This window comes from Arachis ipaensis, chromosome B4 (genome assembly GCF_059453495.1).
Source record: "Arachis ipaensis isolate K30076 ecotype BB chromosome B4, ASM5945349v1, whole genome shotgun sequence".
Taxonomy (NCBI): Eukaryota; Viridiplantae; Streptophyta; class Magnoliopsida; order Fabales; family Fabaceae; genus Arachis; species Arachis ipaensis.
Window position 1 is genome coordinate 128,835,799 of NC_142439.1, and position 15,873 is coordinate 128,851,671.

At 37.2% G+C, this 15,873-nt stretch overlaps 1 protein-coding gene across 2 annotated transcripts in view; it reads right to left on the bottom strand.

The window, feature by feature from the left end:
- LOC107639785 (WD-40 repeat family protein / beige-like protein) overlaps positions 1 to 15,873 on the bottom strand; it is a 25,820-nt gene continuing 9,947 nt past the window's right edge. For both annotated transcript variants that reach the window (XM_016343388.3, XM_088483716.1), the window contains 26 exons: positions 15,610 to 15,723; positions 14,928 to 15,004; positions 12,691 to 12,772; positions 12,176 to 12,499; positions 11,006 to 11,571; positions 9,698 to 9,782; positions 9,418 to 9,612; positions 8,568 to 9,113; positions 8,349 to 8,492; positions 7,602 to 8,060; positions 7,137 to 7,282; positions 6,736 to 6,805; positions 6,250 to 6,333; positions 6,035 to 6,091; positions 5,877 to 5,945; positions 5,702 to 5,788; positions 5,496 to 5,612; positions 4,344 to 4,493; positions 4,112 to 4,196; positions 3,907 to 4,027; positions 3,715 to 3,811; positions 3,332 to 3,445; positions 2,216 to 2,582; positions 1,196 to 1,980; positions 762 to 884; positions 1 to 397 (listed from right to left, as the gene is read on the bottom strand). In XM_016343388.3, coding sequence (XP_016198874.1) covers positions 320 to 397; positions 762 to 884; positions 1,196 to 1,980; positions 2,216 to 2,582; positions 3,332 to 3,445; positions 3,715 to 3,811; positions 3,907 to 4,027; positions 4,112 to 4,196; positions 4,344 to 4,493; positions 5,496 to 5,612; positions 5,702 to 5,788; positions 5,877 to 5,945; positions 6,035 to 6,091; positions 6,250 to 6,333; positions 6,736 to 6,805; positions 7,137 to 7,282; positions 7,602 to 8,060; positions 8,349 to 8,492; positions 8,568 to 9,113; positions 9,418 to 9,612; positions 9,698 to 9,782; positions 11,006 to 11,571; positions 12,176 to 12,499; positions 12,691 to 12,772; positions 14,928 to 15,004; positions 15,610 to 15,723 — 5,142 coding nt within the window. In that variant the 3' untranslated portion in view covers positions 1 to 319. The remainder of the gene's footprint in view (positions 398 to 761; positions 885 to 1,195; positions 1,981 to 2,215; positions 2,583 to 3,331; positions 3,446 to 3,714; positions 3,812 to 3,906; positions 4,028 to 4,111; positions 4,197 to 4,343; positions 4,494 to 5,495; positions 5,613 to 5,701; positions 5,789 to 5,876; positions 5,946 to 6,034; positions 6,092 to 6,249; positions 6,334 to 6,735; positions 6,806 to 7,136; positions 7,283 to 7,601; positions 8,061 to 8,348; positions 8,493 to 8,567; positions 9,114 to 9,417; positions 9,613 to 9,697; positions 9,783 to 11,005; positions 11,572 to 12,175; positions 12,500 to 12,690; positions 12,773 to 14,927; positions 15,005 to 15,609; positions 15,724 to 15,873) is intronic.

A 15,873-nucleotide genomic window follows, 5' to 3' on the forward strand; every position in this document is an offset into this window, starting at 1 on the left:
AAGAAAGAATATCTCTATTATAGCTTCATTCTCTTTAATTAAAAAATTGGGAACAAAAATTAATGGCTCAAACCTCAAGTCACAACTCAGAAGCTTGTCCAATATCCAACGCTTCAGCACAGCTGTAATAATAGCAAAGAACCTCAACTAAATCTAAGAACCTAAAACTTGTGGTATCAATTGGATGTTATACATATTTTACAGATATATGAACAATAGGGATGCAAACCAACGAACAAAAAGGAGTATCATAACGTCAACCTAATTTTCCTAATTCATATTGTTTAGATCTGTAATCGAATGGTGTGTATCCTAAAAGCTATGAATTTATAAGAGGCCGAAGCCCATCTCCTTCCCAGCCAAGCTTGAGCATTTGATCGACCACTTTCAAGCTTAACTGCAAACAATAAGCAGCAATGTCAAAACCCATCAAATCGTGCAGGCATTGGAGAACAATCAAACATGTTATTGGTAACATAATTGTTATTTGAAAACAATTGAAGGTTGTCTAAACGGAACAACTGAACAACTTATAGTTGATAAGGAAATAGTTTAAGTTTTCAGAAGTTGGTAAACAATGTGTAACTTCTAGAAAGTGAAAGAAAAACAATGTGATCATTGATATCACTCTAAATAACGTGCAATCATGATTAGTTTTCAAGAAACTATGAAACCGCAGGCATAATATATTCAGTACAACTTTATAAGAATCAGAAGACTGTTATTTGACGAAGATACTTATCAAGAAAGATTTAACTTACAGCTGGGTCAGTGAAGATTATCAATTGTTTATTTGAAGTTGAAACTAGAAGATTTGTGTTATCCTTGTTTAGTGCCACAGCTGTGAGATCCTGTCCTTCTTCCAACTTCAACACATGAAATACCTAGAAGAAACATGACATTGGCGTTGAGTGACAGTTTGGTGAAATAGCAATGTATATGAATACCGACAGAATAATTCCACATCAATAAGAGTATTCACTAGGATTTATTAGAAGCGGATTGTTTACTCTGAAAATTCAAATATTCATGTGTTCTATGTTAATCTGCCAATAACAAGAAATAAAGCATGCTAATTTGACAGTTGGTTATTCCTGATGAAAACTTTCCCATGGTGCATGAAAACAAGGAATAAAATGTAACAGGTTGACGCACAATAAATTTAAGAATTATCACTGATATCTTAATCCTGTACCTGCAGGGTGTGCATATCTAGGAAACATATTGATGGTGATGGAACATCAATTCTGTTCCTTTCATTTGTTTCTTCCGATTCTAAATCAAAATCGACAATTCCCGACTTAGTCAACTGCAAATTCAGGCTGTTATTATAGGATCCCCCATTTGGTAGAGAATTTATTCCCATCAAGGCACTCCTACCATCCACAGAAATTTCTAGGCAACTGACACTGCAAAAGTAAGATAACTGTGTGTTTGCGATCGGAGCACCATTGAGAGTAAAGGTACTAAGAGTATGCTGTGACTCATTCCAAGTCATCACAATCCCTTCAGAGGAAAGGCAGACAACATGGGCCTGCACACCATCCAGCCTTCTCATTAGACGTCCCCTTCTTACAGAGTGCAGGAGAACACCTGATGAATGGGAGCATGAAACAACTATTCCAATATCTGAATTAACACAACAACTAAGTATTTCACTCCGATGCCCCCGAAGCACATGTATAGGACCCTCAATACGACGCCTCCGATCCTTTTCTGTCAAGATTGATGATGAACCACTACTGGTTGAAGATGGTTTACCAGTCCTGGGAGAATGTTCTGATATGACACCTGGGTTAGACACAAGTACTCTATGTAATCTCCAGAGTAATACTGTTGTATCCCGGGATCCTGTCACCAAGTAGTTGCTATCTGGCGAAAGACTGACGCAAGTCACAGGAGCACAATGTGAATAAGCTGTTTCTAAGGTTTTAGCGCTGTCTGAGGATATTAGTCTGATACTATTATCAGCATGCCCACCTAATAAGCATCCAAATTTTCAAAATTAGATGTAAAATACAAAATATAGGCAACACCAATAAAAGGTGATGAGGGTAAAATTTCATAATGTGAATATACTCTCTCTCTCTCTCTCTCTCTCACACACACACACACACACACACACACACACACACATTTTGCTTCCTAAGTCCTAACCAGACACACCTAGTGATTATAAACTTGATCCGAACAATTTTAGTTCTTCTATATTTACCAGTAATGATTTCTTTGTCGCATGTTATTGACACGATAGCTTGACTTCTAATTCCAGATGCAGAGAATGCCACTGCTTGAGGGAATTGCCACTCTTCACCAGATGCAGCTGGCGCTTTGAACATGCGCATAAATGTACCACCACTGGAGCTTGATGTTGTTTTCGCATGTTGAAAGAGGAAAGGAGTACCCTGGCCGTCAGGAGTATTTGGTTGCCACTTGTGTTGTGCAACATGAGCAGCTGGTGCGTTCATGTCAACAACCACAACTGTATCTGAAGATGCATGAATGGCAGCCGCAGGAAGATTGCACCGGTCAGGTGATGGAACAGCGTATGGTTTGACTTCTTTTGGGTTGCGGAATATTGTCTAATACAGAAAGAAAGGTAGGCAGTATGAGCAAAATCACTTGCACTTACCATCAACAATCAGAGGGAACAATAACATGAAGCAATTGAAGGGTATCTCAAACAACATTATTATAGAAGTTTTAGCGCAAGTAAGCAATAACAGTCAGACTCATGAGAAATATTGCTCACAGCTTTTCAAAGATTAGTGGCAATAAATATTCTATATTGTCACCCAAAAGAGAAAGCTCAGCTAGATTTGATAGGCTGCAATACCTTGAGCAATCAACAAGTTTCCTCAAAAAGCTATAAGTGACTGCCTTTTAGGGAAGAATAGAACAAGTGTTTATAAGATGTGGAATGCAGCTTGATATATCAGAGATGATCCAGGAATATGCATTGCATATTGAGCTGGCTCAATCAATAGCATTAAGGATTATTTCTTTAGATTTAAAAACCATTTGTGAGCCTTCAAAGAGCCACTCAGTCACTGGAAATCACCATCATTATCACTCCTATTAATGTTTCAAGAGAGCTCTAATTACAATTTTTTATGGTGCAAGTCATTGGAAAGAATACCAATTATAATGATTTTTTCCACATTCGAAGTAATACTGGTTACTGGTTATAGAAGGCAAAAGGAAAGCATATATATACATATAAGAAACAATAAAAAGGGAGGAAAGCACAGTCATGCACAGAGGGTACTCATTCAAGATGTAATTTTACGAATTTTTATCAATAAAAGCCGTTTAAATAACCAGCAGTTACCTGCAAATGCAAAACTTCTGCTAATGGCATTTTCTTCAAGTGAGGAACAGTCAGGAGTTGCGATGGCGTTTGTCCAAAGTATCTAATCTGATCTTGTGTGGCTCGTTGTTGTACCTATAATTTTCAAGTACAATAGAAAACAATAAGCTACAAAAACATTAAGATAAATAATCACAAGACGTTGTGACAATAAATCATTTAAAAAGGAGCAACAATGACAGAAGTTATGGTCACAGAAGATGAATAAACAGGGAAATGGAATTTCAAATTTTCAATGGTTAATACAAAATTCAATTCATTGATTAAAGTTCATAAAAAAATTGTTGAGATAACTCTGCATATAGGAATTGAATAGAAATTATCGATAGGAAAAGGAGACATACAGGATCAGAGATTTTATCAATATCCACTGTCCCTTCATAGGTAATATAAAAGAAAACATTATTTGCTGTAACAGCTTCCTTGCCCCGTTGTTTATACCTGCATATTCAAACTCATTGATGATACCGGTACAAATTATTAAAAAAAAAAACTAATTGGAGAAGGGACACCTTATGTGCATATTAGAAACTTACCCAAATATGAGGTCAATCCACTCATGCAAATGAGCAGATACATACTCGCTCTCCAAAGCCATCCGATGCTTATGAATAAAATCAATTGGAGACTCAGCCCAGGCAGGAAGCCTTACAGTATCTGACATTGAGAAGTTATTAGCCATGATAAGCATTTGCAGTATACAATGTAATCGTACAAAAAAGCAGCTGTAGAAAATCTTACCAAGCTTTTCTCCCAACTGTGTTGTGCCGAAATCAATTGAATTTTCATTTGTAAGGACCTCAGGGAGGTAAAATAGCTCAGGAACCTAAGAGTTTAAATGAAAAATTGCTTATGATAACATTTTTGTAAAACCATGAAAAGAATTTAATATTAGAAAAAAACATTAAAGTCTAAGGCAAACAGAAAGAAGCTACTTAATGTACACTAGCATATTAACTAATCATTTTCATACCAATTCCTTCACATCGCTCATGTCCTCTAGAACTCCATTCCAAGTAGCAGAAATATCAGAAAACATCCGATCTGCATGGTCAAACTTTCCACCTTGCAGTTGAATTGCAAGGGTAGTGAATGGTTCAACCCTAACAAGATAATACAGAACCTGCAAAAGTATATAATAAACGTTAGTGCCTTCAAGATCAGCAACTAAAATATTCATGCTAGATAACTACATCTACATAAGGGAAATAACTTTCTTAAGTGTCAACTTTTCCTTATTGACTTGTAATTAGCAAGCCTATATCTGGGAATATATGTGGAGCTTCTGTTAAGATTCTTTTTCTCGTTTCAATTTTCCAAGGTCTTCGGCTTTTCCCCTAATATACAATATTTCGCAATCAGCATAAACAAATTCTATTGAAATTCACATTGATTCTTGATCGAACGATGCCCTATAACCCTTTCACTTAAAGGTATGTTTGCGATCTATGATTTTTTAGGGAAAGAGAGGGGAAAAGAACTGCTTGAAGTGTGAAATAGACAAAGTCTTACCCTTCAATCCCTTCCCTTCCCCCCTTCTCCAAAATCTGTTGAGATTGTGGGTTTTAGGTAGGAGAGGAAAAAAAAGGTACAATATAGATAATATGACAATACTGATATGAGTATATTGTGGTGTGTTACAAGAGGAACATTGAATCCTCTAATAATATAAAATGCCTAATCCTATCAAATAAGGAAAGAATCATAGAAAATGAAAAAACATCAAAACTAATCCTAGGAGATACTATATGATATGCGAAGATGTGATAAATATATCATAATATGTACTCTTAATTACTAACAATAGGAACTCGTAAACACACCCTTAAAGTCCAAATTTTGCAGTTGCCGTTCATAGAACCCAGAAAGCTTCTATTTCGAACCAAGTGAATGCAAACTACTCCTACCTTTAGTAAGCCATAATAAAAAACCAATTTGTGTATGGCACCATTACTTTCCCACAGAAACAGGTGAACTGGTTAAAACCTGTGCATATATTGTCTTACATCACATAGGCCCTCAGAATGAGAGAGAAAAGGCATCTATTTAACTATATCTAAGTATGACCAACTAGAAAGTCATTGTTATGTTGCCATTTGGAAAGAAAAAAAAAGGTGGTACCCACAGTTCCTGCACTCGAGTAGTGTGATCCATAATGGAATTTTGGAATAACCGGATCATCAAAGCTAGCATATCTCTCTTGAAATCTCTCCAGACGCTCTGGGTTCAGTGCCCCAATAGGCTGCATGACATTAAAAGCTTTTATTATGAGAATGAGAGAAATAAATATTTCTGCCACCATTGATTGAAGCAATATTCAGGATATAACACCTTTGAAAGATCGCGATAAGAAGAAGGGTTAGAAAGATCCAAGCTCTCTGAATTGTAATCAGAAAGAATCCATGGGAAGACCGGATACTGCCAAAAACAGGTAAGATGATAAATGAACAACATCATGACACATTATTTGCTTAAATAAAGAAACAAATTAAGAAGAAATGATTACCTGGGTAATATCATTATAACTACGCCCAGCCAGTGTATTGAGTTGCATTAGATATTCAAAATTGCTGATCTGTGCAAGAGAAGTATAAAAGTCATGTCCACAAGCAATGGTAAGATATTATAATATACACATGCTATCTATAACGAATTAACCCCTACCTCCCATCTAGCCCAGCGCTCCATAAGTTGAATTCTTTTTAAAAGTTGTTCAGGCCTCTGCAATGAGAAGGTATCACAACAATATAAACCCCCAAAAAATAATAAAAATGATCGTGACAATAAAAAAAAAAGGATCACATCAACACCAATTCAAAATTTCTCTCGAAACCAAAGATTTGAACTTCAAGAATGCAAACTAATAGAAATGCTATTACCTGAGTTGCCAGATATATATTGTTTAAGTGTGGAGGTCGCGCTTGAACAATTGCTCGATAAGCATTTTTTCGCCCTTCGCTACTCTGAAAGGAAAAACAAGCAGTGAATGTCAAAGAGAATAATAAAACCATCAGGGGATCATCGACCAAGCTTTTGAGACATTAACCACTTCCCCAAATAAAGTTGGGGGGGGGGGGGGGGGGGAGGGAGGGGTAGGAGGTGAGGGGAAAAAGACAACAAAAAAATCTAGAAACATGTCTGTTCTTTATCCATGCTTCAAGGCTTCTGCATGACTGCCTGAGGATTGTAATCAAGAAATAGAAATATTTCTGAGCATCCACTTAATAATTGGAAGACTACAAGTGAACAATGTTACAATAAATGATTATATCATTATAGAGTATCAAGTACAGGCTAAAGGAACAACCCCTGGGAGGTGGAGGAAAAATGAAACGAAATAAAGTGGCACACTTAAGAAGGAATACCCCAAAGTCAAAGAAGAAGTTTGAACGATCCACCATAAATAACTCCAAAGCACTTCTTCTAAGGAGGTACCTGCAATAGGAATCAAAACCTATAAATCACCGAATCATGCATTTGTGTTTCCCATAACGAATGTCCAAAGAATATGAAAAATAACTTTGGTCATTGATAAAACCGACAAGGCAGAAGCAGAATTTTTCCTTGTAGCTTAGCAAGGGAAGACACTACTATACAAGAGAGAAACACTCAATTCTTTCTTAACTACAATATTCCCACAGGCTCAAACAAATATCGGCCACATAAATGCACGGTCAACAACACAACATATAAGTCATACTTCAAATGGGAACACAAAAGTATAATGGCCTGAATAGATGATAAAGAATCCAGAAAATGAGCTCACCTCCGACTATAGATTTGATGAAGGGATGACATTAACCAACTACGATCCTTTTCTTGGTCTCCCACCTCAGAACTGGAATCTACAGAGTCCTTTGTGGTTCTGCTCTCACTGCTATCAATTATAAAATTTATCCTCTTACTGGTTATCTACAATTAGAGAGCAGTGTACAATATCAGCAAAAAATTACCATACCTAAGCAAAAACAATTAAAATTTAACCATACACCTTTCCTGCAATATAAAATTAGAGCAAAAGTTTTCATACAACTTTGCTTTTCTTGTATGCCACTCATCCAACTCAGTAAGATCACACTTGTAATGATTTATACCAAACACTACAACATTTACAATTTCACATCATCAATATAACCAGGAAATTCCAACACCTGGGAGGCATTCACATGTATAACTAAAAACAGCACATAAAATATTATTGTAAGTAGTTACACTAGGCCCATAGACTTACTTGAAAAATTCCCCGTACGACTTTGAGTGGCCGTACCATTGATGATGGCAGCTCAAGAACAATTCTTTCATCAAGCTCACTGGGAACATACCCAGGTGCAATGGCTGAAGAACTATGCACAATGTGTTCATCACTTGCAAGTTGTGTACAACTAGATTCTAAAGATAACTGCACACTCTTCTCTGCAGATTCAGAAAACCTAGTCTCATTTTCTCCTTTCTCTTCAATATCATTAACCCTAGCATCCAAATTGTCTATTTCTCCTTGTTCTTCATATTCATTGACGGTCTCTGGTGAGAATGCTTCTGATGACAACATTGGTGTGTTCTGCTCATTTCTCTCCTCAGCAGAATCATCATAATTGGCCGCAGATCCTAAATGATCAGACCCTTGGTAATTCCTCCGCAAACATCTTTTCATCCTGGATGAACTTTCCATGAAATCTAGCTTCCAGAAAACCTAGGAAATTATAGAATAAATAGCATAATGAATTCAACTTAGGTTTTCAATATTTGATCATGTTTTGTTAAGTTTAATAGTTTTAAACTTTCAGTATTAGCATATGTATATAAGTTGGCCATTCCAAGTATAAGCACCAGTGAGCAGACAACAACCAATGGAGGGCAATTTCCCTAAATTAGCATTGTCATGATACTATCAAAGCAAGAATTTATGGCCAGAAATGGATGAGAACATAAGATCCGTAATGAAAGTACAAAGAACTGTTATCATAAATTCATGACATACACGAGGTGGATTGCATAAGTGATCTGCAGAAGGCCCAAAAAGACTCTTTGTTTCAAGTAAATGGTGAATAAGTTTGCGCCATGCACGGACTCCAGTTGTGATTCGATGCCGAGCAATTACAGCAACATGAGCATGCCTGTCAGTCTGAAAAAACCAGGAGATATTGAATGTTGTTTCTCATAATAGTATGAATACAATAGGAACAATTAGCAAACAAACCTCAGAACGTTGCATGTTCCTTGCTAGGGCCAAACTGGCAACAAGAACAGCAATATATTTATATGCAAAAGCATTAAAATCTTTCCCATACACTGACTTTGTATCAACTGGTTGCAAACATTCCATCCAGGCAACTCCCATTGCTTCAGAAATATTCCACCTCTTAACCCGTTCCATATCACTAGCACTCCTCCGCTGTGCAGATGTAGCCATTGCAACAGCACTAAGACCTCTACCAGAACCAATCTTTGCAAATCGTTCAAGATCACGAGCAGCTGCCAAAGCAGCAGCTTTTGCAGAAGCCTTGTCCTTCGGAAGGGGTGGTGTCTTATTAGGGACTTCTGCAGGTTTCTGAAAGCTTGCAAACGTATTGAGCTTATTCTGTTTCCGTTCCAGCATTGAGGTATCACGCCTAAGATGGGAAGCAGATGTAGGAGCTTGGCTTTCACCACCTGAAGTACCAGCTGCAACCATAGCTAATGCCATTGCAGCAGGTGGAGAAGCAAAAGCAGCTGCCCAGGCTGGGGATATCATAGCAAGAGCTGCCTGAAAGAAGCATCGAATGTGTATCTAAATTCTTTTATAGTAAAAAACAGTCAAGCCAATGACAAAGAGAAAAGATTAGGATTCAAAAGTAAAAATTTCTCTTGGACATGTTGAGAGATTCAAAAGCTAAGCTTCCCTGATCTTTGGTATATTTTGTTATTCTTTGGGGGATCTCTTATCCTCCAATGTTGTAACATTCTTTTACCCATCTTAATGATATTCTTCTTTTATCCCCCAGAGAGACAATCCTCACTAAACCCTGTAAATAAAGAAGGTATATACATGCAAATATAGATTAGAGTACCTCAATTGGCAGGGAATCAGCAGCCAATGCACGACCGTCTTCCATAAGAGGATTCAAACCATCAGCAGTAGCAAGCTCATGTATACCAGCTAAAATGGGTCGCCACCTCCTTAACACAGCAACAAATGGTGGTAAAATAGCCTCAAGGTACTTTTTACGAAGAGGTTTTCTGTCACTGCTGACAGCATGGTATACCTGACCAGATGTTGTACCATGGAAACAAAAGTGATTATACACACGAAAAAGACACAAAAAAAAAATGACAAGCTGAAACACAGACCTCTGAATAAAGCACGCAAGATGCCACCAAGACTCTCTGTCTCTTCGAATCAGATATTGGCATGTTGAGAACAGGAGAGAGAACACTGTTCAAATTAGAAATAAATAGACAAGATTAAGCTTATTTAAACTACCATCAGTTTGTACGAGATATAATTTTGAAACTTTATAATCAATTGTACAAATAATGCAAAAACAAATAAAGAAAAATAGCAATTAACATTTTTCTATAACTTTATCACTTCATTATGTGTATTCCAGACTCAAAGACAAAGAAACAAAAGAGTTTATCTTTCAATTAAAAAGAGTAATTAAGATGATGAGTGCCAAATTATAAGGAATTTAGAAGGTGGGGATCCTCCTCCATAATGAAGAATGGAAAACTAGAACTACATGGGAAAAGTTTAGCCCATCCACTCAGCATATCAGCTAAAGAAACTCTTTTGAAAAGCAATATCCATTATCAGAGTAAAACAGTGAAACTTGATTATTCAATCATGCATAGGTTGTCAAAATTAGAGCTTTATCCGACTTTGAATGGTCATCAGAACTCAAAGTAATTTCTAGAGTTGACCATACAAGTAAAATCCAGACTAGGAGTTCCCGTTCTATAATGAAGTATGAATGAGGGAGTCAAGAAAGCAAACTTCTGTATCAGTCATGTGTGGAGAAAGAAAAAAAGATATAAAAGATCAGCTGTTTCAAAATGTTGTAAGATCTAACCAGAAGATGGACTCAGATGAGAGAAAGACTGAGTGCAGATGCAATGAATACATTGCATCTATCTAGTCATAGGAAATGTGATATTATTAGTCTAATGAGGATGAGCAATATTTGTTTGTTTCAAGTCAGAACCTATGCTATGTTCTGGACTAAGCTGTGCAATATGTCGTACTCCTAGCATGCTGGCTGAATTCACTGTGGCCCAACCCATCGGGTTATTTTTTGGGTCCCAATAGAACCTTGCATCCAGGTCATATATAAGTGACCCAACCAACCCACATGATTTAAGTCCCACAAAGGGGGCAGGGGGTATTGCATCTAAGATTTTTCCATTCCAATTCTTTGGTTTATGAAATTAAGAAAAATGCAATGGAAAAAAAAAAAGGACATAGACGGAGGTGATGAAAGTAGAAATTAAGTGCTGCTAACTACAGGGAAAATGAGGAATGGAAAGCAAGTTAGCATCAATGTAGCTGGACCTTGTGTGAAACTTCTTCAAGAAAAGATCCAATCTATGCCAATGATGATTCTTCACTAATGGGTTAAAAAATGGACAACCAATGATCGAATGAATGGGATGTTTTACCTCCACAAAAGTTCTGAGCGTGATTTTCTTCCTTCAGACACTGGATCCGCAATACTTGGATTCATTATCAGCATATGATCTTCTCCATCATCATCTTCTCTCATTGAAAGAAGAACCATTCGAAGCATGCACAAGAATGGTTGGTCGCTGTCTAAAAGCTGGTATAGTGCAGCCATCCCTCCCATTCCAGTACCTGATCCTCCACCAATACCAAGACCACCACCCAGCCCAGACTCATCTAGCAATAATGCTTGGAGCATTGCCACGGATTTCTTCACCAAAGGAAGCTCAAGCCAATTGCCGTTGGCATCTTTCTCTAAGGCAGACTTCCAAAAGTCCCATCCACTCCCACCACCACCAAATGGAACTGTATTTGGTGGAAGTCCAACACCATACCATAATCGACTCCTATATTTCCAGCCATCAGCTAAATCCTTAGAACAGGACCCATATGACACAAAAGCACTAGAAACAGATTCGTAAGGCTCAGCTGCTGATGCAGCAGCAAGCCTTTCCATCACTGAAGGAGGGATCTGGCCACTTTCATCAGCCATTGAAGAAAGGACCTAAAAGTTCTAGACAAAATGAGTTTAAATAATATAGAAGTAGGCAAGACTTTAAACAAAAACGAAAATGAGCAAGACCAAAAAGTTTACAATAACAAGAATGAAACTGATTAACAAGCCAATCAAAGAAGAAATCAAGAAACAAAAATAAAAAGCTTTACATGTTTCTTAAATAGAACAAATGCTGAAGTTGGATATTAAGGATAAAGCTGAGAAAAGTATTTAGGTATAAAAATAATAAAAAAAAAGGGGCAGCCTAGTGCACAAGCATCCCGCGTTAACGCAAGGTCTGAGAAAAGGCCTCACCCAAAGGGTGTAATATAGACAGCCTAGCCTGATAATTACATATCAGTGGCTGCTTCCTGCTTCCACGGCTTGAACCCATGACCTTGAGGTTACACGGAGACAACTCAACCATTGCTCCAAGGCTCCCCTTCATTTAGGTATAAAAAATGGTATGAAGTTGTGTGATACATAGGAAATCAAGATGGCATGAGGACAGCATATCACCATTGCAAGGTTTGGAGTAATAATAGAAACAGTATTTGAGATGCATGATATAAATGCAACAGATTCATATTTATTTCTGACATAACACGCATACATCTAGAGGGACTCCCGCAGAGCCACTAGATAAGGATCTGCCATCTTCCATCATTTCTGATGATTCTTCAATTGTTGATAGTGAAATTGAGCGATTATTGGTTGGATAAGTATGAGAAACGGAGGATGGAGAACCAGCTACAGCACGGGAAGAAGATTGTCTGCTCTGTAACCGTAGGTGATCCTCAACAAGCATGAGTATCACAATAGCATTCTCTACTAAGGCTACAGAAAGTTGGGCAGCACTCTCAGCCTCCGCCTTAGCATCTCTAGGTGATAAACCCTCGGCAGCAACTCCAGCAGCAGCAGCAGCAATAACTTGAGTCTGCAAGGAACAGAATGTAGACATTACTGCTGTTTTTCATTGACACTTCAGCCATAAGAACCCCCCCCCCCCCCAAAAAAAAAAAAAAAGAAAGAAAGGGGATTGGGAGGAGAATATCAGAAAGAACAACTCAACCATGGCAAAGCCTATAATGCAGAAAACTTTTTACAAGAAAGATGAAAAAGTAATACCTGAACCTGCAGTTCTCTAGCAGCAAAGTCCAGCAAGCCCCCCAAGAGCCTCCTCTTAAATATAGGCAATGATTCTTCACGTCTTCAAGACAGAAAATAATCAAGAAATTAATCATTATATAAATGACACAAAGCAAAAGCAATGGTGGCAACTTTCACTGGAAACTCAGTCAAGAAAAGGGAAGGGTTAGGTAGTGAAAGACTACATAAAAGTCTTCCTCAAATTTCTTTATAATGTTTTTCATATAACCCCACACTAAGACCATGAGACAACAAGAGAGAGGAATACATTGCAGCTGAGCAATGAAATGGAGTATTATTCAAACCGTATATTCATTATAATACATAGCACTGAATGTAATTTATTCTGGTAAAAAATGGAAAATAAATAACTTTTTTCCCTTGTCTTTGCATTTGGAAAGTAATGGGAACATATTTGAGCTGGAATTGCTGATTTAGAAGAATTTCCTCATATCTCCGCCTATATATTTGAGCTGGAATTGCTGATTTGGAAGATTTTCCTCATATCTCCACCTATCTTTTTGGCATAATGCCCCAATTAGTTCATTCTTTATATATATATATATATATAATCAGGATAAACACTTCTAGAATTTCCATTTTCTTTAAATTTTGCAAAGAGAGGTTATTGAATTAGTGTCTCTTCTTCCTTCAATTGATCATAACTATCTTTCCAATCCTTAAGAACATCCTTCAGTGGTCCTCTCTTGTAAAACTTATTTCAGTTTAGAATCCTAAAGCACTCTCCAAGTTAGGAAACATTTGTTTGGACTGTGGTTCTTAACAGAATTAAGAACAGTTGGAATCATAACAGCAATTGATCAGAACCATGGCATTGAGCAACAGGAATCATAGCACACTCAGATATTTCTTCATATGCGAAAACATCAAGCACACTCAGGCATAATGACTGATGCAATTCAGTCAAACTCATGCTACTCCATCACTAAGCTCCTCCTCAAGAGCAAGTAGGAAATCTATTATTCAGTGCACTTTGAGGATTTCAGACCAACAAAACTACGAATTTTCTTCCACCAAATTCACTTCATATTGGTAGTAAATCATTAACATCACTAAACTGTCATCTCTCCCACCCTTTTTCTCCTTCAAATCACCACTTTTGTTGTTGTAGAGCACTCTTCTGACATTTCCAGCCTGGAACCAAACCATCAAATCATCTCACCATCTGCTTCAAATCAAAGTCACAGCTCTGACTGCCTTTCTACATGGCCTTATTAGTGGCTCCAAACTTTGGCTAATCTAAACACACGCTTCCCACTATCTAGCACGTGATGGCTACCCACCAATTGTCACTTCAACTACCATAGTCAATTGCACATTTCCAGCCTGTTTCCTGTCACCTTCCACATCAACAACACCTCTGTTTACTGTTAGAAATGTCAGAAACTTTTGCCTTTTGTTGTTAGGTTCTGTATAGAACTGCCAGAAAATACTGTCAAGGTGCGTTTCCCACTAACCTCCCATCATGAATCATACCTATAATGATATCTATATCTAACTGATGTGTCTTACTGGTGAGAAATTCTCCATGGCTGAGGTATATGCAAGACTTGGCTTCATTTTAAGTTGCTCTCCAAGTTTTTCCTTACTACTCTTTCCAACTCCAGCAACCCTAACTTGCCTTGCTAGTTGTGTATGGAGTTTATGTTATATTTTTCAACCCCAGCACTCCTTTATAAACCATCCCAATATCCTGTTTCAGGCTTAATTGCTTAAAGCATGCTCATTGCCAAGTCAAACCAATTGTAATGAAAATCAGTAATTTGTGAGGAAGAATGGGGTGGCTGAGATTCCAACACCTAACCAGTTTGTCATAGATGTTTTCATATCATGTTAGAAGCTGTTAAATTTTTTGGGAAAGAATAATATCAGAGATAGGAAGAGATGTAGAAGGGGAAATGATTGTATTAACTACTTCTAACTACCATTACTCAGGCCCCAATATAAAACAAAATATATCAGCTATTTACAATAAATATCCCACAACTACCTACAACTACTAATCACAATACTGAATAAATTCGCATACTTTCAACAAGAACTAAGTCTCGTGAAAGGTTAATCTGGTAGCATTAGATAACAACCAGTGAATATTAGTATTTAACAAATGTTTACATCCTAAAAAGCTATGAACTTCCATAATAACATCATAGCACAATTGAGAAGGAAAAAATCTCCAACAAAAAAAGGGATACCTTATTCGGTGTTCTCCTATGCTGGATCCACCAACAATAGAAAGCCATTCTGCACAATGAATTGTCGCTTCAATTTCCTAGACAATCAGCAATGCTAAGCATTATGAATAAACCTGACAATGTAAATCAAACAAAATTCAAACAAAATGCACCAATTAAGTAAAATTCCAGCAGACTGATGGTGCAGATTCCAAAAAACTTCAGCAGTCAGCTGATGCTTGCTTGCTCCATTTAAAATTTCAGGTTAAAACTCACTTCCCATTAATAAGCTGAAGTGTTTGATAAATGAAACATTACAAAAAAAACATTTTAAAATATATATTGATATTCAGAGACATTGTTTTACTCTAAAGGCCATGAGTTTAGAGGATAACCACAAGATCCCCACCCACCCTCGAGCAGGAAGGTTTCTTTCCTACATAAGCAAGCCTTATGGAAACTGAAGCACATAAGAAACTGATTACAATTTCTTTGCAAGTTCAAACCATATTGATGTTCAACATTTACAAGCCCGGCCAAAAAAGCAATGATTAACACATCAATTAACATGAAAACAGGCAAACAAACTTATTGTGAATGTGGGTTGTGAACAGTAACATCATGAAAGAGCATAATTGGCAAGAATTTGCAGCAACATAAGAGGAGGCCACATAAAAATTCAACAATGCAAACAAATATCAACCTTCCATCCATCCTTTTCACGCATTGAGTGCTCCAGCATGATACTAAGGAAATTGTGTATAAGGTCTTCTATGTCTCCAATGCTTGTTGAATCAGAAAGTTTGCTTGGACCCATCTGTCAATCAAAATATTTTAGAAAAGTTAACCCCACAACACATTTACACAATGAGTTGGCATGGATTTGTATCACACCCATGAACACGCACATGCAATGTTCTATGTTAAAGTTCTTCGCAAAGCACGAATGACTTTTTGCATCCCACTC